The 22,165-nt window shown below is 51.8% G+C and overlaps 8 protein-coding genes across 8 annotated transcripts; 3 read left to right on the top strand and 5 right to left on the bottom strand.

Annotated features, from left to right (window-relative positions):
* Positions 1-304: 304 nt before the first annotated feature.
* AYO21_05266 (hypothetical protein) lies at positions 305-2,755 on the top strand (the record flags this gene model as incomplete). The annotated part of the gene is made up of 2 exons (XM_022655236.1): positions 305-775; positions 914-2,755. 2 exons carry the CDS (start codon positions 305-307, stop codon positions 2,753-2,755), a joined length of 2,313 nt encoding a protein of 770 aa, XP_022512517.1.
* Positions 2,756-3,717: 962 nt separating this feature from the next.
* AYO21_05265 (hypothetical protein) lies at positions 3,718-5,616 on the top strand (the record flags this gene model as incomplete). Its single annotated transcript, XM_022655235.1, has 2 exons — positions 3,718-4,277; positions 4,476-5,616. The coding sequence occupies 2 exons, from the start codon at positions 3,718-3,720 to the stop codon at positions 5,614-5,616; spliced, it is 1,701 nt and encodes a 566-aa protein (XP_022512516.1).
* Positions 5,617-6,874: 1,258 nt separating this feature from the next.
* AYO21_05264 (hypothetical protein) lies at positions 6,875-8,074 on the bottom strand (the record flags this gene model as incomplete). The annotated part of the gene is made up of 2 exons (XM_022655234.1): positions 6,875-7,882; positions 7,928-8,074. 2 exons carry the CDS (start codon positions 8,072-8,074, stop codon positions 6,875-6,877), a joined length of 1,155 nt encoding a protein of 384 aa, XP_022512515.1.
* A 1,359-nt stretch (positions 8,075-9,433) lies between these two features.
* AYO21_05263 (hypothetical protein) lies at positions 9,434-12,454 on the bottom strand (the record flags this gene model as incomplete). Its single annotated transcript, XM_022655233.1, has 1 exon — positions 9,434-12,454. The coding sequence occupies one exon, from the start codon at positions 12,452-12,454 to the stop codon at positions 9,434-9,436; it is 3,021 nt and encodes a 1,006-aa protein (XP_022512514.1).
* A 301-nt stretch (positions 12,455-12,755) lies between these two features.
* Positions 12,756-13,802, bottom strand: AYO21_05262 (hypothetical protein; the record flags this gene model as incomplete). The annotated part of the gene is made up of 1 exon (XM_022655232.1): positions 12,756-13,802. The coding sequence occupies one exon, from the start codon at positions 13,800-13,802 to the stop codon at positions 12,756-12,758; it is 1,047 nt and encodes a 348-aa protein (XP_022512513.1).
* A 1,839-nt stretch (positions 13,803-15,641) lies between these two features.
* On the bottom strand, positions 15,642-18,392 carry AYO21_05261 (hypothetical protein; the record flags this gene model as incomplete). The annotated part of the gene is made up of 1 exon (XM_022655231.1): positions 15,642-18,392. The coding sequence occupies one exon, from the start codon at positions 18,390-18,392 to the stop codon at positions 15,642-15,644; it is 2,751 nt and encodes a 916-aa protein (XP_022512512.1).
* A 1,146-nt stretch (positions 18,393-19,538) lies between these two features.
* On the top strand, positions 19,539-20,324 carry AYO21_05260 (hypothetical protein; the record flags this gene model as incomplete). The annotated part of the gene is made up of 1 exon (XM_022655230.1): positions 19,539-20,324. One exon carries the CDS (start codon positions 19,539-19,541, stop codon positions 20,322-20,324), a length of 786 nt encoding a protein of 261 aa, XP_022512511.1.
* Positions 20,325-20,625: 301 nt separating this feature from the next.
* On the bottom strand, positions 20,626-21,960 carry AYO21_05259 (hypothetical protein; the record flags this gene model as incomplete). The annotated part of the gene is made up of 2 exons (XM_022655229.1): positions 20,626-21,802; positions 21,860-21,960. The coding sequence occupies 2 exons, from the start codon at positions 21,958-21,960 to the stop codon at positions 20,626-20,628; spliced, it is 1,278 nt and encodes a 425-aa protein (XP_022512510.1).
* Positions 21,961-22,165: the final 205 nt, after the last annotated feature.

Genomic DNA, 22,165 nt, shown 5'->3' with positions numbered 1-22,165 from the left:
ACCTTCTCTACCCTGCGTCCAATTTGCCGGCTGCCTGAATTTTTCATGTCCAGCTGCAGCTTCAAGTCCAGCCAATAACCATTATTCTTCCCACATCGTCCATCTTATATATCAGCAAATTTTGAAGTAGAGTTGCATTTCTTTCTCTGCTTAGATTTACTACTTTCTTTCCCGTTGAGGATCGACATGATAGTTCGCATGGTGCTACCCTCCCTTTGTCACTCGCGCAGGCAATTCCCCAAAATCACGCGGAAATCAGGCGTCTTCTTCACCTGCATGTCTCTAAGAACATCTGGCTGAAGACATGAGCGCCGCTGGACCTTCTCCGGGAAAGGCATTCTCCTGCATTCGGTGCTTTGAGCGCAAGGTCAAATGCGACAAGCAGAGCCCCTGCTCGAATTGCGCCAAGTCAAATGTGGAATGTATCTTCCGTATTCCGCCTGCCCCTCGCCGCAGGAAGAAACGTACACATGAGGAGCTGCTGCTTGCCCGACTCAAGAAGTGCGAAGAACTCCTCAGGAGCAAAGGCGTTGATATCGACAATGAGCTCACTCCCACTGTGCCTTTGGCGTTGACAACGGTTGAGAGTCCTTTGACCTCGCAGCGTCTAGGCTCTCCACAGCAGCTAAGCCCTGCCGCAGAAACTGTCATCAGAAAGCAGCGCGAAATCTTCGCTGCGTACCCGCCCGAGCTCAAGAAATCCGGCCAGTTAATTGTGGACCAAGGGAAATCCCGCTTCATTGAAAACCCTCTTTGGGCAAGTGTATCTGACGAGGTGAGATTTCTCAACTTTTGCCAGGGCTTCTCGCGTTTCGAGCGGGGAAAAAAAGTTTCTTATCCAGAGACACAGATCTTGTCCTCGGGGCGTGTTCTCTGTATCGTCGATGGTGAATGGCTGATCTGGCTTCTGTAGTTCCGACAACCCAATGAAGCTATCGCCGAGTATTCCGAGGACGAGGATGAAATCGGCTCTCCCATCGAAGAGAGCGCCGACTTCATTCTCGGCTATACCCCCTCTAGCAATCCGGTCCAGCAATTACACCCCTCGTCCACTAATATCCTCGTCCTGTGGCAAATCTTCCTGGATAATATCAATCCAATGTCCAAGCTGATTCATCAACCAACTCTCCATAAGACACTGGTTCAAGCCTCCTCACATCTCGATAGCATACCGCGAGGTTTCGAGGCACTGATGTTTGCCATCTACAGCTCAGCCGTCTACTCGATCGACGATGACGAGTGTGAAATGAAGCTTGGTGAGCCTCGAAAGATCCTGCTCGCAAGATACCGACACGCGACCCGTAAAGCCCTTGCCAGGGCGAGATTCATGGCAACGTCAGAGCTGGTGGTCCTCCAGGCGTTCTTCCTCTACCTTTTGACCATGCGCGAAGACTACGATGCCCGAACCACTTGGACTTTGGCCGGGGTGGCTAGTCGCATCGGGCAGGGCATGGGACTTCATCGCGATGGAACGAGCCTGGGGGTCTCGCCGTTTGAGACGGAAATGCGTCGACGTCTGTGGTGGCAAATCACGACCTTGGATTTCCGGTCAGCAGAACTCAGTGGCTCTGGTCGATCCGGTGATTTCTCCATGTCTGATACGCTGATACCCAGCAATGTCAACGACGAGGACATTTACCCGGATATGAAGGAGCCGCCAGTCTCCCACACACGACCTACGGAGATGATATCATGCCTTCTGCGCTGCGAGCTCGGTAATTTCTGGAAGGAGAAGTTCAAGCAGAGATCGACTGTGGCTCTTGAGCACCTGCGCATTGACTCGCCCTTTAGCAGTTACCTGGAAGAGAGGGATGCCTTTATCAACGAGCTGGAACAGCGACTGGAAGAAAAGTTTCTGAGATACTGCGACCCGTCCAATCCCATACAATTCATGGCGATCATAATCGGGAGAGGAGCCATCAACAGCATGAGGCTCATGGCTCACCATCCCCGCAAATGGGCCAAAGAAAAGGATGTGCCTCCTTCTGAAAAAGAATATCTCTGGAACATCTCGATGAAACTTCTCGAAGGCATCAATTTGGCCCATTCGTCCAAGCAGTTGCGGAGGTTTATGTGGCACACCAGAGTCTTCTTTGCATGGCAAGCCTTCATCTACATTCTCAACGAACTCAAAGAACGCACACTTGGCGACGAAGTCGACAAGGCATGGCAAGAGATCGACGAGATCTACCGGCATCATCCTCAGTTTGTGACTGATTACAAAAAGCCCTTGCATGTCGCAGTCGGAAGTCTATGTCTCAAAGCCTATAGCGCAAGGGAAGCTGCACTGCGCGAGACTACCCGTGGTGTTTTCCCGAAGGTGACGCCCGAGTATATTAGGATCCTCCGCGAACAGCGCGAAAGTGGGCCGCTCATGCGTGCAACGACGGCCGCTACGGGTTCGTCAGTCAATGCGCCCGAAAATGTCGATAGTGCGGCCGTCGGTGACAAGAGCAGCGAACAATACTCGACTGGGATTGGGTGGGACACTGCTCCCTTGTCGGAGCAATCGTCCAGCAACTTCGATACTTCCCAACTCCCTATGGGTGGTTTCTCTGGCGGCGCGGGGGCTCCGTGTCAGCTGCCGCTCCCAGCATTTCAGCCCATCCCGACACCTCTTGCGGGAGACGGCATTATGCTCGCGTCGCAGCCGACATTGGCGCAAGACCTGGATGTGGGGGATATGCCCATGGACTGGGCACAGTGGGATATGATCATGCAAGACTTTGATGGCCAGATGCCATATCGTGGCTGAATAACCTGGGATGATTCTTGTGTTGGGGATTTTGTATGATCATCTAAGAGAAGGTTTTGTTGTCGATTTGGCTGCCCGCGACCGATGACATGAGGAGAAGAGCATGTATGCACGACCAGGGACGACGACGACTACGATGACACACCTCGCTCAATGGATTTGCGCGGAGGGAAGATGCATGCATACATATGTACAATTTATACTGAAGCAATGAAAAACAGCTCAACTCCCATTCTCGCACGTCGACTCTTTACTTTGCGTACTTTTATTCCACAAAGACAAGGCTGAATGAGGCTGACAAGGCCGACACTTGGACACCAAACAAGGAAAGTCTGCCGAAGACCCTAAGATCACGTGTTGCGCCAAGACGAAACTCGCCCTTTGATGGTCCTCTCAGCTTCCACTCTTCAACTCTCAAACCTCGTGTTGCTTCAGCTACTCTTGTCCGCATGACAACCAACAGACACGAGCTTGTCCCACACACGGATCGACTAGCTGACATGCTCTGTCCGGCTGGCTGCAGCTAGGCAAACTTTCTTGACCGGTTGCAAGCCCCCTGCATGAGGAGCTCTTTTGCGAATCATCACCGTTCAGCTGAGGACAAGAGCCTACGGCTGCGGGTTACGACCTGCTGCAAATATCCACATGCTCCATCTCCAATCGAAGCCTAGATGCTGCTGCTAGACCGCCTTCGGTTCCCCTCTCTGCGTTGCTTGAACGAGGCAAGTGCCCCTGCAGCTGAAGAGAAGGTGGTGCATTGAGACCACCATTGTAACACTCGAATAGACAAAGAGGTAGGTTGTTGTCGAGTATAAAAAGGCTCCCTGGCGCTATCTTAATCGGTCATTCTGTGGCTCTTGCATGTAAGGAGAGCAAGAACTTCGAACTACTCCCTCACAGCATAGCATCTAGGGCATCCTCCTACTCACTATTCACACTGTAGACTCGAGCGGCGAAGCAACATGACATCAACATCCCGTCCCACACCAACGAACCCAAACCCAGTCGACTTTGGTCCCAATGTGCACATCTTCGACCCGTCGATGCCCATGGCTGACATCACCTCAACCATAGTCCCCATCTTCCAGGGTCAGGACACCAACCAATTCGGTCCTGAACGCCATGCCTATCTCTTCAAACCGGGATCATACAATCTCAACGTAGACGTGGGCTACTACATGACCGTCCACGGACTAGGGCATTCGCCGAACGATGTGACGATCACAGGTGGCGTACAATCGTTGGCGACCAGTACCGAAGGCCTGGCACTGAACAGCTTCTGGCGTGGCGTCGAAAATCTCTCCATCGTCCCTACGACCAACGGAGATATTAGCGGCTGGGCTGTCTCTCAGGCGACCTTCTTGCGCCGCGTGCATATCGTTCACGGACAGCTGTTTCTCTTCGACTGGCGCTATCCGACCAACTATTCCAGTGGGGGATTCATTGCAGACTCGGCTATTGATAACCAAATCATTTCCGGCTCCCAGCAGCAATTTGTATCGCGCAATTCGACTCTCACAAAGTAAGTCCATCCATCGCCTCGGATAATGGAGCGATCCCTCAATCACGTCGAATCCCCCGGGTCTGCTCCGCTATTGGGTGAGAAATATGATGCGAATACGACACAGACCTTCTGCACAACCACTTTGAGAAATTGACGTTATTCCTGCTGGAAGCCGCGTCTCATGGCCACTCGCTAACGTGACATGGTGCTAATTAGATGGATTGGCGGTGTCTGGAACATGGTTTTTGTCGGCGACGAGCAACCTCCATCCGGATCGTGGCCCGATCAACCTTTCACGGTGATTGATAAGACCCCTGTCATCCGTGAAAAGCCCTATCTCATCTTTGAGAACGACTACGCCGTGCAAGTGCCGAAGTTGAAGAAGGACAGCCAGGGGACAAGCTGGTCTACAGTCCAGGACTCAGCCACAACGCTACCCATCAGCCAATTCTATATTGCCAAAACGACTTCAGATACTGCTGACTCGATCAACGACGCCCTTCACCAAGGCTACCACTTGATTCTCACACCCGGCGTCTATCATCTCTCTAGAAGCCTCGAGGTCAAATACCCCGACACCGTCATCTTAGGTCTTGGGATGGCCACATTAGTCCCTGACAACGGCACGCCGGCTATGGTCATCGATGACGTCGACGGCGTATCTATCAGTGGGATTATCTTCGACGCAGGTTCCACACGATCTTCCCAGCTTCTAGTCGTAGGGGATGCGAGCAGTTCAAGTGATCACAGCACAAACCCCACCGCATTGTTCGATCTCTCCTGCCGCGTTGGGGGAGCAGCAGCAGGCTCGACACTCAATTGCGTCACCATCAACTCCAATAATGTAATCCTCGACAACATCTGGATCTGGCGCGCAGACCACGGCAACCCTGGGGCGGTTGGTTGGACCGTTAATTCAGCTGAGAATGGACTGATGGTTGCTGGTCAGAACGTGGTCGCCTACGGCCTGTTCGTCGAGCACTTTCAAAAGTTCCAGACCATTTGGAATGGTAACGGTGGCCAGGTTTATATGTACCAGTCGGAGATTCCCTACGACATCCCCGACCAGAACTCGTGGCAACAGTCCTCTGGCGGCAAAGGCTATGCGTCGTACAAAGTAGGGGACCATGTCAGCACCCATGTCGGGAAGGGCCTCGGGATCTACTGCAATTTCGACAACCAGGTCGAGCTTGACAATGCCATTGAGACACCGACGGGATCCGGCATCCAGATGAACCACTTGACCACGCAGTGGCTAAATGGGAAGCCGTTCAGCGCCATCAACCACATCATCAACGGGACAGGTGATCGGGTGTACGACAATGGCCGGAACTTGAATGCAAAGTCGGCTACTTGAGTGGGGCAGTCCGCTCATTCGGTTAGTGTCCGTTATTATAGCTCCAGGAATGGCCATGCAAGCGGCGAATATTTCGACGAGGACGTTCTCTTTTCATGGTGGAGTACTCCAAAGAGGCAAGTGTGGAGACACATTCATACACATAGGGCCTCCACGGTATAAGCTTCGTTCGGCTGAAACTAAGCTTAATTTCTTAAACTTTGACTAGCGGAGGTTTAATCAAGCCTAATATGGCCATTCTCAAACTACACGCGACGAATTACCAAGTGCAGGTGCAATGTGCAATGTAATGCGAAGGGGATCATCGCAACCCGCGAGGTCGCCAGGTCATTCACCTCGCCTAGGCAGACTGGACCTTGGTGAAGATGTTCTTCTTCTGGTTGGTACAAGGAAAGTGACATATTGGTGGGGCGAAGAGTGGATTGAAAGAAACACGCCATGAAAGACAGGAACACACACACACACACACACACACACATGGCGGGGGGAGAGAATGATTCAAAGAATCGACTTGCCTTGAAACGCATCCCCCGTAGTCAAGGCTCACGCAGGAATCCGATCCGATCCGATCCGAAAAGGCAAGGTTGCGCAGGCAAGGGCTGGCTCAGCCGGTTAGCTGGTTGGCAGGTTGCAGGTTGCAGGTTTCATTAGCATTATCACTACTCTAATCATGGCACTGGCCGGTCAACAACAGAACCCCGGTACAACTTCTGGCCTGGATCCGTCCCTCGCCCTCGCCGCCGCGCGCGGTGGAGCCTCTGGTACGTACAACTCAGAGGCCCTCCTGGAAAGTTTGACCTGCGTACGTGCAAACAACGTCCAATCTCAATCCAACCCCGTGTCCCTCCGCGGGTTTGCCTCTTCCGACCCTTTCATTATGTATCCAAGACAGTTTTTGCCCCAGCCTTTGTCTTGCCTTGCCCTTGTCTTGGGTGTTCATCTGCCTCCAGTTTCTTTTCTCTGTTTCGTATGATTTTTTTTTTTTTTTTTTTTTTTTCCTTTTTCTCTTCTTTGGCTTTCTTTCTTTCTTTTTGGGTTCCAATGTTTCCGGTTTGCCCGTTCTCGTCTCGACTAGGTGCTGAGCCCTAGACCGAACCGCTTTCTCATCTATCGTTGCCCCTAGAGTGACTCTGACTCTGTGTCGACCCTGCAACCCGGATTCGAACTATCTTTTCGAAGTCTTTTTCTTCATTTCCTTTTTGAGGAAGAAAACAACCCCAGAGTGTTTTCTCAACCAATTTGACAGGTATCGTCCAACTTAGCAATTGACTATGCTATCGACGCCACACTGAGTGAATGCGCTGAAAGTATTGTAGTTCATACAATCACCGCTCTCGCCTTTGAAAATGCCGATGATTTTAACTGACAAATTCGGGACTAGCAGACCTTCGGGAGTAGGACAATGAGTAGTCTCCAGACACCCAATCATTGCGCCGGAACATCCTGCGAATCCAGGAATGCTGTGGGTACGCAAAACAGCGCCACGATGCGAAACATCCCGTGGACTGGGTTCTGCGATATGCCCGAACCCAATAGATCGGCAATTTGCATGGAAGATGTCTTCGAAGCGGGGCAGGTGTACCTGGTCGGAGTTGTCTCCACACTGCTTGCCTTTGCGCACCCGCTCTTTGACCATCAACTCGAATCTGGTGCAATTCTCTTGCTCTTTCTTCTCAACGGGCGACAGATTGTTTATCGGATTGACGGGGTAATCAGAAGCTGGGTAGTACGTAGAGAAGACCATGCTGGGGACTGTGCCTGGAAAATTGGCAGCTGCGGAGCTGAGCTGGCTGTTCTTGATCCATACCTGGGGTCGTCTCGTTTCGTGTACCGCTAGTCTGAAGACGGCAATGTCGGCGGCTTCATTATGGTCTGCTAACTGAACATCGTAGATTTGTGGAACATGGAGCTGACCCACCAGGTGCTCATAGTGGTTGCAGTCCTGGGAGCTAAATTGTGACGAAACACGGGCTCTCATGGCTCTGGTGGACGGTGGCGGCGAAGCGTACTTGAGAAGGTCCAGTGTATCTTTTTTCTCTTCCTCACTCAACGGTGGATTGGACGAGAGAAAGTGTGCAGCTGTCACGAATTTGAAACCTTCTAGCCAGAAGCCCGAAAAGCCCACAGTTTCGTGGCAATCACTGTCATGAGAAAGCAAAATTCCGTTGAAGGAAGGGGGAGGGGTGCGACCGGGCCGTCGGCAATGACAGATGTTGATGTAGGCCTTTCCAGCCGCTAGGGTGACGGTCTGGATTGCACCGAAAACCTTAACCAGTTAGCAGAGGCACTGAGCTTGTGGGAGATTTCATACCTTGTGCGATGCTTCGCTATTGAAGTCTCCAGGTGCACGGATGGTGGCTGCGTGGATGATTTCGTCGATCGATCCATCGTTGAAAACTGAGTATGAAATCGGCCACGTCCGAGACGCCGTATCGTATATCGGGCCTCCAAAATCCATGATTTCGATAGGAGGGAGAGGACAGAACGAAGTCTGAAGTTTCGTGGCTAAGATCTCTTTACCGGCTCTGGAATCCGAGTTGATATGAGGTGTTTGACACTCTTTCAAAGCAGGCGGACAAGATAAAGAGCTTCGTGGAAACTGAGTATCAAAGATTGGCTTCTGCAGGAAGAGGTCACCACTGGTACTCGGAGCCAAAGAGCCTACCCAAAAGTTAGTCGGACACTTCACAAAGAAGATCAGATGGAGTGACTGTACCACTGCCTGGGGAATTCACTCCATTGCGATCGTCCTTAACTTCACGTGGCTTTGTCCGGATCCCGCCCGCGACCGAACCCCGGTACACGAAGCATTCCATGGGCTTGTAGGGCTCAAGTGGACGTCCCCACATCGCGTCTGTGGTGGTGTAAGGTTGAGAGTGTTCTACGTGATCAGATTGTCTAAACATTTTGCTGTTTGTTGCTGGAGAGAGGAGAAGAATGGAAAATATGGACAGAGAGAGCGCCAGTTGGAAGAAAAGGTCGCGAGGTTAAATACCCGTAGACACACAAAGGACGCTATTTCGAAACAGGATAAGCGTTGCATGTGCCAAGATATAGCGTCACTTGTGGCGTTGCTGGCGACGATATCCGAGGCTCAAAGTCGTCACTTGTTCCGTTAAGCTTAAGTTTATTCACGACAGTCTAAGCCTATTCATTCTCTCTCTCTTCCTGATTGGTTCCCCAAACTGTCTCTTTCAACAAAGTGCAGTCGTAAAGCCAATTTCACAAGAAGTCGAAGGACAATGCCAGTATGTTTTCCCCCGCACAGCTGGAAGTAAGTGATTCACTGAATTTCAGTTCACGTTCAGGTGCACTGCTTAATCTGGGAAATACCACAATGACCTTGGCTGCTGTGCCAACATTCCGTTATCGCCAGCACTGGACACGGCAGAGTGATCTGCCTGGTCTGTGCCTCAGGACGTGAAGCAGTCAGCCTGTGACCATAAAGTCAATGTGACTGCCCGCTAGGAAATACATTCTGATGACCCCTACTCATAATGTGATACACGCGACAAGGATTGGAGGGTGGACTGTCCGCTGCCTCGACTGAGTGGTCATGTTATTCCTCATTGAAGACCGTTCTTCCAAATATGGCATCACACAGGCTAGTATAGACATTGATATATAGGGACCATGCTCATCCTCAAGCAAAAAACAGGTTCCCCGTCGACCGAACGATTACACAGACAATGTAATACTCCTAGACCAGACACATGTCCTGTGCTAGAGGACATAGCAAATGGCTAAGCATGTCAAAACAGAGGCGAAAGGAGGGACCAACACTTTGTGCATCCTTCCTACCGAACTTTTCCTGGCACTAAGCTCCCATGTCAACTGGCTTTGGATCCTCGGTCCGATACCACTCCCCATTGAACGCATTAACCAGCCAGTTCGCTAACTTATCGTACACAATGTGATTCGCATTGTGAAATTGTATCGAGTGATCGCTATCGGGGAAGAAGTGCACGTCGTAGTTCTCAACGCCTGCCAGATCAAATTTGTCTAGTAGAGTCAAAGTGTTTTGCATGTGAACGTTGTCATCCGCAACGCCGTGCATGATCAAGAACCGCACGTTCTGCGATATCGCCGTGACGTTGCTGACGGCTGATTTGGAGTAGCCGAGAGGGTTATTCTGAGGGGTGCGCATATATCGTTCGGTGTAGATGGAGTCATAGAACCGCCAGTCCGTCACAGGCGCGACCGCCATGCCGTATTTGAAAGTTTCGCCCGCATCCGTTTCCAGGACTTTCAATGTCATGAAGCCACCGTACGACCAGCCCCAGATAGCCATGCGGTCAGCGTCCACGTACGGCTTGCCGGCCCACGCCTTTGCAGCGGCTATCTGATCGTGGGCTTCATAGGTACCGAGTTCATTGCGGACGATAGTGCGGGCTTTGCGGCCTATAAAGCCAGTCCCGCGGCCATCAACGGTAACCACGATGTAGTCAAGTGAGCTGGCGATATACGATTGAAAGTCGACGTGGAAGCGGCGATTGACCATTTGTGAGCCGGGTCCGCCGTAGAGGTAGAAGAGGACGGGATATTTCTTCTTGGGGTCAAAGTGAGGAGGCCGCCGTTCGACCACCTGCAGCGTGTAACCATCAATGGTGATGTTCTGGAACACCTGATGTGGAAGCGCGTGGGACGAGGCCATCTTGGCCAAATCTTGATTGTCTTCTAGTATTTCCTCGATTTTGTCCGGATTGGTTGGCGTAGAGACGACTTTCTGAAAAGGAATGCCAGGCCCAGTGTATTTCAGACTCACATAGCCTGCGCCGGAAGAGAAGCTTGACTCCCAGTATGCAGCTTCATCAGTAGGCACGAGTGACTTCATGCCTGTCCCATCCAATTTGACGCTATACAAGTGGCGTTGAGTTGGCGCTTCTTTGGCCGCAACAAAATAGACCAAGTTGTTTTCCAGGTCGACGGCTGCCGGCCCACCGTCCACCTCCCAACCGCCTCTGGTCAGCATGACCGGAGTTGAGCTGTTGAGGGGAGAGAAATAGGCCAGGTGGTTACCATTGTCAGAGACGACGATGTCGACATAGCCGTCCTCCGCTCGCCCCTTGGAAGGGTCAGCAGGTATGTATCTGGTATGCTGGGTAGGTTCGATCCAGCCGCCATCGACGTCTTTGAGGTCCACGACCCTCACGGTATGGCCTGTTTGAGTGGGTACGTCTACCAAGACAACCCTAACACGATCGCTCTCTCGATTCGACTCCGAGACCAATGCTTTTCCACCGTCTGCCCATACAATATTGAAGATGATACGGTCTTCGTCGGGGAAACCGCCCTCAATGTCGACAGAAAACACCTCGCCTTTGGAAATGTCATAAAACAGCATGTCAACAACAGGGTTCGGGGCTCCAGCCTTTGGGTACTTGATCTCTTTCACCTCTGGGTAATTCTCGAGCCCTTCAATGGGTTTCTTCCCGCTGGGACGGGACAGGAAAAATTGAACGGGGTATTCAGGGACAGTGGTCTCATTCGTGCGCAGGAAAGCCAGATACTGGCCGTCGGTTGCCCACCAAGTGGCCGTGTTGGTCGCGAAGACTTCTTCCTCGTAGGCCCAGTCGGGAATGCCATAGAAGTACTCGAGACCTCCGTCGGTCGTGATCGTTGTCACTTGTGGCGACGAGAGGTGTCTGAGGTAGAGATTGTTATCTCTCGTAAACACAATCGAATCACTCCTAGGCGACCACTGTGCCAGCTGAATCTTGGTCTCCGGCAATGCTGGATCTAACGGCTGGACATTCTGTGTCTCAACATCGAGGATAAAATACAGTCCAAGAAAAGAATGTCGAAAGACCTTTTCCGGGCTCGCCATCAGAAGCACATGTTTCATGTCTGGACTCACCCAGAATTCTGACGTCCAAAGCTGCTGTCCGCCGTATTTGATCCAACCGCTTTTCACCAAGGTGGTACGTTTAAAGGCGTTTGCTTGGGATGATGTACCACTTCGGATGTCTTCCACCACCAAATAATCCTGGTTCGGCTGATTGATCTCCAACAGCAACCCATCCTCTCCGCTGGGTCCAGGTGTCCATTCAATATTGGCATACCTGGGCAACCATTGCCCTGACTGTAGTTCTGCGAGTGTGACTTTCTTTGCCGAACTCTTCATGGGTGTATCGTGGTCGTAATCCAGAGTGGACGCATGCTTATACCGACCACCCGCCACAAAGAACACCACAGCCAGCACCCATCCGATGATGCCAACAATCGAGACTATCCAGACTGCTCGACGAAGACCTTTGGACATGCGTTGGCTGCCAACGGTGTAGTTCTTGTCATTGAATCGAGGTAGCTCGAGATCGCTCTCATCGTCTCGGTAGTTTGAGGGCTGTTGAAGAGGCTCCTTTGCGGCAAAGACAGAGTTTAGGCTCTCGAGAACAAGCGACGCTGTCGAGACAGTGGACACGCTTTCTTCTGAAGGAGTTGGATAAGGATCATTGGAGGACCGCCGGCTCCCACTCATGAGTGTCTCCTCCTCTTCTTGTAGGGTATTGCCGCCTCTCTTCATGATGGAGGTGGGAGGTGGCCTCCGCGGACTGCCGTTGAACACGTCGTAGTTGAAAGCGAGCGAGGTTGACCTCGACTGGGGGTGATTGGAGTTATCTGAACATGACAATGGTTGGCAGGTAAAGGGGGAGACGGCACTGGTAGCGTCTGCGCGTGGTATGCGTTTGCGCGGAGAGGCAAGAGGGCCTTCTGCACCCAAGCCGGTGAGTATGCAAAGAGGCTCAGACCTGGTGGTGGCCTGGAATAATGTTGATGATGGTGGTGGAGACGCAGGTTGACGGCGAGTCTCCAACTGCGCAGCCTCAACGATGGCCATCGTGCCAAGCCTGCGATTGAGCGACCGCAGTTGACGCCAACCAACGTCCTTCTTTCTGTTGTTCTTCTACCATTATGGGCACTGCCAACTTGATTCTCCCTCATCTTGTATTGTCTATTGCTGTGTCTACAAGAAACCACTGCTTGCGGAGTGTCAGCGAAACGCCGCACCCTTTCCCTGGACGCGTTCGTCCATGTCCGAAAACGGTATTTGTCAACATTCCTCAACGCCATGTCGATTCTCGAACCCTCTCCGATGAAACACTCCCTCCATATCCCAAACACCACTCGATCCCATCTTATCATATCGCATACTTGTAGATGACAGCAGCAAGCAGGAAATACCCACAGACAGTGAAAAAGGTAAAACACAGCCAGAGCCTGAAATACTCGGTTCCTCCACTCATTCGTCGTTTGTGCGGGCCCAAGACATTCAGGCCCAGCCAAGCTAGGAACACCATGCTCAAAGCTGAAGTTATTGGGATGGCTAGGAGTGACAGAAATAGGAAGGTTCTCTGTTTTTCTTTTATCATCGCGCTGGCCTGCATGAACTCTTCCTCGAAGATATGGTACACCAAGTATGGACTCGCCCCCAGGGTGGCCGCTGTCAGTCCAAGCATCCACCTCCCTGCTCGTGCAACTGAGCCCTGTTCTCTGCAAGCTTGACAATTCTCGGCTTCAAGCTGGCTGAGAGTTGTGGCGGCCGCTTCTCGCTCGATATTTCCTGATATTTGCTGTCGTGTCGGGATCCAGGAATCTTGTGCGGAGGGCTGTTCTTGTCTTTCCAAATCAGTCGAGCTATCTGGAAGCTGTCCTCCTCCGTCCCTTTGGATTGCATTGTGTTGCCTCCCATCCTCGTTGTGCCAAGAAGAACTTGTTTCCTCACGCAAGATGCACTGGATGGCTTCGGTTTGTCGGTCCACTTGTTCCAGAGTCAGGCTGAATTCCGACCTTCCGCTTCTTAGCCAGGAATCCGCGACATCAACACTTTCTTCCATAGCAACGGAACTTGAATCCTCAGTTTGAAACTTGTCGCAGAAGGGGTTTTCAAGAGCGAAGCCTGCTATACAAGGATTGTTGATATTCTTAATTGCGGCAGAGTTTTCCACGGGTTTCGAAATCAGATCTCTGGCGGCGCTGCTCTCAGCGGTCAGGACAGTCCAGCTAGAGTTACTGCGACGTCTGAGGGGCCATGGTCCGACATAATCTTGTTTTTCGGTCTCACCTTCTTGGTGTTGGCCTTTGGTATCCTGACAGGTGTCGTTGACGGTATCGGCGCATTCGACCTGTTGTGCTGAGCTGCTGGGTTGCTCGGCAACAGCTGCATTCGTTTGCGCAAAGATAGTCATTGTCATTCGATGCGGGTGTATCGAGGAGTGTGACGTGGTGGAATGTGGACGTCAAATAAGGTATAGGGAGGTGTTCCCAGGCTGTAAATGAGCGACTATGGCTTCTCAGAGAGCGGGTGTTTATTGAATGGAAGGGGACCAGAACGCTCAAAGACGGGAGGCTCTTTAGTAAGGATACGGAGGAGAAAGGCCCGCGACATACTGTCAACAATTGTGGGGAGGACCTCAACGGCCAGTACCAGAAATGCCCTTACGAGACGAGCAGTCAGTCTGGGTTTTTCATCTGGGATTCCGGCATCCCATGAGTGCACTACGCTCCCAGGGACGGAAGCCGCACAGGAACGAGCCTTGTGGAACTTTGCAGAGTGATTTTGTCTAGTGGGACATCTCCCTCACGGGGGACCCTTCTCTCGTTGGCAGTTTCTGGCGAGTAAGCCAGTATATCCTCGACCAGCCATTCTTCCGATCGAGCTTGTTTGGGGGCTAGACAAAGACAAGAACTCGTCTAAGAGGGGAGAGCCAATCCGGAACCGCCTCAGACAATGGCGAGCATAGCGCAAGGCAAATTCTAAACCGGGGTCCATAGACCTCACGCACACTGGGGGAGTGGGTAGATGGTGTAAAAGACAAGCAAAGCGTAAGTTTGGCAACCACTACAGTATGAATCTTGACTCCCAGAGGAAGCGAATGAGAGGGTCGGCGGACCTGAAGAAGAAAACCAAAGTTGTATCCATCCCACCTGAGTTTCCCTTCCAGCATCCATCGGTTCAGCAAGTGAGAAGTCAGACTACGTGTCTAGAATCTAGGGAATGGACCTGTCCTTTGTTGCGCGACAACCCGGCCTGCCTCTCCCCCTTCTGTCTCACACAACAGCTACAACAGCCACAATGAGCGAGACGGCGAACAAGAAGTCAAGGATAAACAATGAAATCAAATACAAAGAACAAAACACATTGGTCTGAAGGGAGACGGAGCGAGCGTAGTGAAAAGAAAGGACCTAGGGCTGAGCTTAGCAGGAAAGGAGTGTGGGCGAGTAGACAGACAGACGACAGGCGAGAAGATGGAGAGAAGAAAAGAAAGAGAGCAAAAACCCTCGATCTGTATGAGTCTCTTCCATGGACCTTGGTCCGAATGCCGAGTAACTAAATCCTCACGCATACGAGGTATTTTGTGTGAGCAGTTTCCCCTCGTAACCCCTCGTGCCCCCCCTGTATGACCACAGCCTTGGGTGCAGACCGTAGGTGTCTGCACGCGTGATTGGTCGTGATTACTTGGTTGTTACCGGGATTGGTTAGGAGCTCGTGGATACTGGAATGCTGCTAGATCTATATGAGGCTAGTTCGTTGGGATGGCCGACAGCCTCTGAGTACAAGTACTTGCTCAACACAATTACAAGACACCACAAAAGAATGAGCAGGGAGGAGAAGGCGAGGCCCCTCCCTCTCCGCCCAGCCGGACACGTTCAGGGCGTAAAGATTCAAAAATATCACCAAGGATAGAAAATCAAGACGAATAATACTCGCCCGGTTGAATTACATACTTGTTATGGCCCAAGTAAGCACCTTGCTGTGCTAGGTGGCATTGTCATGCTATGGTAAAATCGCTCGGAAGTACCAATCCCAAGTACCTGATTCCTCCAAACCCCGCCATGCAAGTATAAGTCGATGTTTGCGCTGTGAGAGGTTGTATCAGAGGCTATGTCTCCATAAAATGCACGCCATCAAACTAATGTTGAAGTAAGCAACTACAAGCTGAAGAAATAAACACCCTCCTATGCGTTCGGGCGACTAGGTCCTTCATATCCTGCCTCATTTTTCCCGACTCACTGTGATGCTCCTTTCAATGACGACCTCCTTTGTGCTCCAGGGTTTTGATATACCTCACAAACGCCTTCTTATGCACCATCCCCCTGTATTCGCCCTCATTTAACACACAAATGTACCTCAGCCCCAATTTGACAAAACATTGATACACAAGGTCCATAGGCGAATGCATGTCTAGGGCCACCGGAGCGGGATCGATATATGGAGTCAAATCAGTCGGATTGGTGGCTGGGGAGTCTTGATCGTCAGAATCATCCCGTCCAGAATCATACCCCGCCTCCTCAAAAGCTTCCCAGTAGCGACGATGCGTGTTATGCGCATGGTCATCGGCCGACAGCAAACAGAACGCACTGTCCTCGTCCTCCAGCCTATCCAAAGCAAACTCCAAGTCTGGGGCCGGAATCAACCCTACCAACTTCTTGTCTCGGATGATAGGCAGCCCGCCGTCGAGTTCGCCAAGGTTTTGCAAGCGTCGGAGTTTGGCTCGCAAATCACTTGCCTTGACAAGTGGGGATATCGTAATGTCAATTACTTTGTCCCTGCGGAAACGGGGTGTGATGTCTCCGAGTTCCGAGTCGAAGACAGGAGTGCTCCTGTTGTCGAGAAACGGATATGAATTCATGTCGGTCAAAAGATCATATATGCTGAGGGGCTCGACCGCGTCAGCCGTCCATTTCGCACAAAGCACACCCAGAGAGAAGGGGAGCACATGATCGAGGCTTCCTGTTAGTTCAAACAGAATGACAGCCAAAGTGACAGAGAGACGTGTGACACCGCACATGGTCGCCCCCGCTGCCACCAACGCATACACGCCAGGTGTGACGCACGCTTCAATGTTGCCGGCGTCCTGACAATGCGACCACAAGAAGAAATTCGGAAATTTGACAACGATATACTGGGTCAAGTGACCGACTATGCGACCCATTAGACCTCCGACCACCATTGATGGAACGTAGATGCCCGCAGGCACCTTGATTCCAAAGGTAATGATCGTGAGGATGGCCTTGATGACGAATGCCAAACTCAGATACCCAATCACGCTGAGTATCTCATCCTCTGTTTTGGGACAAAGACCCGTTGACGAATGCTTCTGACACGGGCTCGCCAGTTCGAAAAGCAGCTCTGTGACGGCCAGTCGGGTGTATCGGTTCCAGAAGCTGACGAGGCCGGTAACTAGTGCCACGAGGAGGACTTCCAACATCGGAAAGGTCTTGATGATTTTGATGCGGCGGAAAGTGGTGGCCCAGAATCTAGACGCTTTGATGAAGAGCGCACCAGCCAACCCACCCGCAACGCCGAGCAAGATGAATAGAAAAAGTTCGAAGAAACGCCAATCCGTGATGTAACGGACCTCAAACAAAACAATTTTGTTCGTCCCGTACGGGTTCAGGAACTTGAGGGACAACGCGGCCACGATGCAACAAAAGAATGTTCGGAATAGAGTCTTTGAGGGAAAGTAATAGCTGACTTCCTCCAGGCTGAAAAGGACTCCACCCAGGGGTGAACCAAAAGCGACAGCGACCCCAGCAGCAGCACTTGCGGATAAGACCTCTCGTCTCTTACCGTCGTTTAGATTGTATTTGGAGAACAATCTGCAGGCGATATTGCCCACACACGTTGCGATATGGACATAAGGGCCTTCTTTACCCAGGCTCATCCCAGAAGCCACGCTCAAAATCAAAGCGATGGTCTTCAGAACCAGAACCCGAAGGCCAAGGTATCCATGAAGAACGAATCCACTCAAAATGACCTTGACTTCGGCAACACCACTTCCAGCCGCCGAGTAGTAGACGTTTGGAGGTGGCGGATCTTGTGTTGTCAGGAGCTGAGTTCCACCTGACTTCCCCTCGTCAGTTTCGTCCTCATTTAAGTTCTGCTGGATGGCGCCGAGGTTCTCATCAAAAGTAGAGGCAATTTGAGACGGAACGACGGTCTTAGAATAGAGAGTGATAAAGCAGGCCAGGGCGGCAAGCACCAACGATCCGATAATGTATGCCACGTAGTCGATGTAGATATCGTCCATGCCGGACGGATGGATGAGTTTCGACCAAGTCCTCCATCTGTCACAGTTGCGTTCGCCAGAACAGCAATTTGTGCGACCAAGATACCAAGCGCCTCGACAAAAGCCACGCTTGATGTCGAAAATGGCCGACTCTGTGACATCGACAAAGTAGGCTAAGCCTGCGGTAACCACCCCAATCAGAGCAACGAGAACCCAACCCTGAGCTGAATCAAAAAGCAACCCTATGCGGCCTCGCCAGCCTTTCCGCTTTTTCAGGTCCAGCACACGGTATCCATCAGCAATGCTGTCGTGCACCCAGTCGGTTGAGGTGAATTGATCGTACCACAGTCGATCATCTTTGGACAATGAGCCCGCCAGCATGGATGAGGAAAGCTTTGGCGTACGGAGACCCGAGTTCCGCATCCATACAGGACTTGCATGTCCCGAGGGTCGAGCACTGTAGTATCTTCGCCTGCGTAGACTGTCACTCGTGCTGTTCACCCTCGACAACTGTCTTGACTTTGGTGATTCGGGCATGCTTTCAGTGTATTTGCGGACAGGGTAGTCTCCCTCCAACAGGGCACTCTCCTCTGTTGATCTTGGAGTCATAACGAGAGAAGGCGGTAAACGACCCCTCAGTTCGGTTGCGGACAGGGAAGTATTCGTCCTGCGCAAGAATTCAGGGGAGGACGGTGTGGTTGCAGGGCGGGATGAAAAGTGATCGGCTTCATCGTAGTCTTGAAAAGAAACGAAAGATTTAGGCATGATGGTTGCCGGCAGGTCCTTCTGGTATTTTTTCTTTTCACCAAAGGACTAGAGGATCGAGCAGCAGGGTCGTGACTGGTAACGAAGAGGAGCGAACGGCGTCCGTTACAGGCAGACGCCGCCTTCCTGGGGCCCGTCAGCTGGCCATGAGAAGGGCAGGTGAGAGGCAGGATGTTCGGGTAGAATCGTTTGCACAGAGAGGTACTTCAACTTCTATGAGTCAAGAGACAGCAGATATTAGCTGCAGCCCAGACAGAATGACCTTCATTGACGAGGAAAAGGAGTTGGAGAGATAGCAGGGCGAACCAAGCCTAGACAGGGGAGAGAGATGACCAAGTGAAAAAGGTGCCGGTGTGCAAGTTGGTGAGCGGGTGATATTCAGCCCCAAGGCATCTTGATCAGGTGGACAACATGGTTTGTGTCAATTCTTATACATACTGGACTGAATTGAGTATGTAGATAGTTGGTGGAGGGTGGCAGTGGGCATCCATCCCATCATCTGACAAACAATTTGTGTGGCCGCACGCGTCGAAGGTCTGTGATTTCTGCCCCACGCAGCGAGGCGAGTCGTGCGAGTCAAGTGCCCCGAGGGCCGCAATCTGGCGACGGCGGCAGCGGCAACAGGCTGGGCATACGCAACAGGACCCGGTCGAGTATTGTTGTTACTTGATCGTGGATGGGCCTCATCCTTTTCACCCCAGGATTTCATCGTCAATTGGATGCTCACGGGGCTAAGAGAACGATGGGCACGATGGACACGACCCGGATACCTTTCGTTGGCAACCTCGGTGGATGGAAACATATTCTCTGCTGCGTTGATTCGATTGACGATGACTTGCAGATGGGCGGCGACTGGCTCCGCTACCCTGCGAGCCCTGGATGCATCTGCAGCTACCGCTCTCAACCTCCCGACCTAGCAGATGATTCGTCCTGGTGATCATTCCTGGATGCACCATCCTGTCATTCTGCATCTCCGAGATTGCCCCACGCTTCAAAGGTATGTACTCGGTACACGCTGCGCACATTGAGGGCAATAGCCTTTAGCAGGAATGGCTCGGGCGATCTCCTATTGACTTCTTTCACCTTGCTCCGTAGGTACCACTGCCCAAGTACAGAACTCCTCACGGCTGATCGCTCTATGAAACAATGTCTCGCTCTCCTGCTCGTGATCATCCCTCAAGGCCCCTTGGCCCATCCAGTCCGCACCCGACCACGTACCCGCAATTCATCCTCTTCGGCGACAGCATCACCCAATTCTCTTCTCAAGTCCTGTTTGCCTCCCTAGCCGAGTGGTACTCGCGCCGCCTCGATGTTGTCAATCGCGGCTTCAGCGGCTACACGGCTCCTATGGGCTATGACATTCTCCGGGCATTTTTCCCATCTGCTCCGTCACCAGCCACATCGAGGATACAACTGATGACCATCTTCTTTGGTGCAAACGACGCCTGCCTTCCCGGTCATCCTCAACATGTTCCCCTCGCCGAGTATCAACGAGCCCTCAGAGCCATAATAAGCTTCCCCGGGGTCGAGTTACACCAGACGGAATGTCTCCTCATCACTCCACCACCCGTAGATGAATGGCAGTTAGGTTCCAGCGAAAGGACAGCAGAACACACGGCGAGATATGCCGCAGCGTGTCGAGAGGTGGGGCGAGAAATGGGCCTCCCCGTCCTCGACCTCTGGACAATATTTATGAGTAAGGCTGGCTGGCAGGAAGGTTCGACAGGCCCCTTGATAGGAAGCAAGGACGCCGCGAGAAATGAGGTGTTGGGAAAGCTGTTGAACGACGGATTGCACCTCACTGTACAGGGCTACGATCTGTTGTACGAGGCATTAGTCCGAGTCATTCGAGATCATCTACCGGATCACCTGCCAGAGAAGTTGCCCTATATATTCCCCGATTGGAAGGACAAGCTGGGAATTCCAGGGTAGATGGTGAATGCTTTACTGTCGTCAAGCAAAGGGGACCACCAAGGAGAAAGAGAGCAGACAAAAAAACTCTAGGAAGACTGGTTTTCAATTTGTAGGCAAGATTCTAGGAACAGGGGGTCGGCTCCTCAAGACAAGCATACACCGGACTTGACGAGGACGTCTGTTTACCACCATTACCACGAAAAGAGGGAAAGGAGTGACCAGAAAACAATTTTCAAGCATATAGGCCTATTGCGCCGGAGAGGAGGGAGTCTTGACTCATTGCTAGAAAAGTCATAGCTCTGAGGACCAGATACAAAGCCTACTCCTCGTCGCTCTCTTCGTCGCTCTCCGCCTCATCGAGCCACTGCAAGAACTTCTCGGCTGCTTGACGCACCTTGCGGCTGGTGCTGATGTCGACGTATTTCTTGCTGGCTTTTTGACCCCAAGCCTTAGCGACCTCTTCGCTCAAAAGGTCGTTTTGGTAGTAGCTCAGCAGGATAGCGGGCACTTGAGGAATCAGGGCGGGGTGGTCATTGCCGACGAAGCGCTCGGTGCCGCCAAGGAAAGCCTTCATATGCTTCTCAGAGTCTCCAATCATGGTTTTGAGCATGCTAGATCGCTGAGGAATTTGTTTGACAATGTTCTCGTCGAATATTGTCTGAGCGAGAACAGTAAGGGTCTTGTGCTTGTTCTCAATCCCCAACTCTTTGGCCTTTTTGTAGATCTCAAGATCATCGACCTTGCTCACTGCACCCTTGGCTTTCGCCTCGTCAATAACCCAGGATCCGAGTTGATCGTATGCGTTGGCACCATTTTCTTCCCCGTCGTCCTCCTCGTCGAAGGCAAGAGATCGCTTCAACTCGGTTGGAAGTTCTTTGGCACGAGCAGCCACAGCTTCAGCGGAAGTGTCGACTGCCCATTCCTCATCCTTGGGCTCTCCGTTGGTGTTGGCCTCAATGCCCTTGGCATCAGCATTGATCTGTTTGGTGAACTCGTCGTCGCTGCCGGCTGCGAGCTCCACGTCTCCATCATCGATGTCGCCCTTGTCGGAGTTGGAGTCGTGGGGGCTACCACCGTTCATGGAACCGTTCTCCTGGGCCTCAGCTTTGGCTCGGTCACGGCGGGACATCTTTTCCTTCTTTGCGCCTTTCTTTCCACCTTTTGGTTCGTTCTTGAGGATGAATCCACTCAACTTGTGGCGTATGTCAACCTGAGTACGTTGACCACAGGCTTTGCAGTCCAATAAAATGCGTCCGTCCTTGATATTGATCTCGGTCTCGGGATTCTTGCATGACTTGCAGAGGACGAATCTAGAGATGAAGCCGTCCAACGAGTCTTGCAATTTGCCGGCCTCATGAGCCCCATTGATTATCCAGCGATCATCTTTCGGATTGGTGTTGGTCTGGGCACCGAGCTCGAAGCCGAAGTATTTGATGATGTAGGCAGGAGGACGGGCCAGAGAAGCCGAGACGCTAGGAAGGTTGGCAACAACAGTTCTAGAATAAGTCAGTATTTGTTATTAAGAGGGCGAAAACAAATGTTCTGAGGCTTACTTGATGCCGTTACCTTTGCCTTCAATCTTGGACTGCAAGCGCTCCATCTTGTAGCGATAGAAGGGATCGGTAACATCCCGACGGATATTGATGGTAGCCATTTTGAGTGATGATAATTTCTCTTTTTCTCTTTTCCTGGCGATTTGTCTGTAGAAAAATGGTGGGATGGGAAGAACCAAGGTCTTGATATCTCAAGTGGACACGAGCAGGTGGTGGTTGGGGTGGGTGTGGATGTTTGCGAATCTTTCAAATTGACCAGACATGCGTGGATTTCACCACTGAATAATGAAATATAACATGAAGAAA

The sequence above is a fragment of the Fonsecaea monophora genome, assembly GCF_001642475.1.
Source record: "Fonsecaea monophora strain CBS 269.37 chromosome Unknown Scaff32, whole genome shotgun sequence".
NCBI lineage: Eukaryota > Fungi > Ascomycota > Eurotiomycetes > Chaetothyriales > Herpotrichiellaceae > Fonsecaea > Fonsecaea monophora.
Note: the sequence above shows the minus strand (reverse complement) of the source record. Positions and strands in the feature narration are given on the sequence as shown.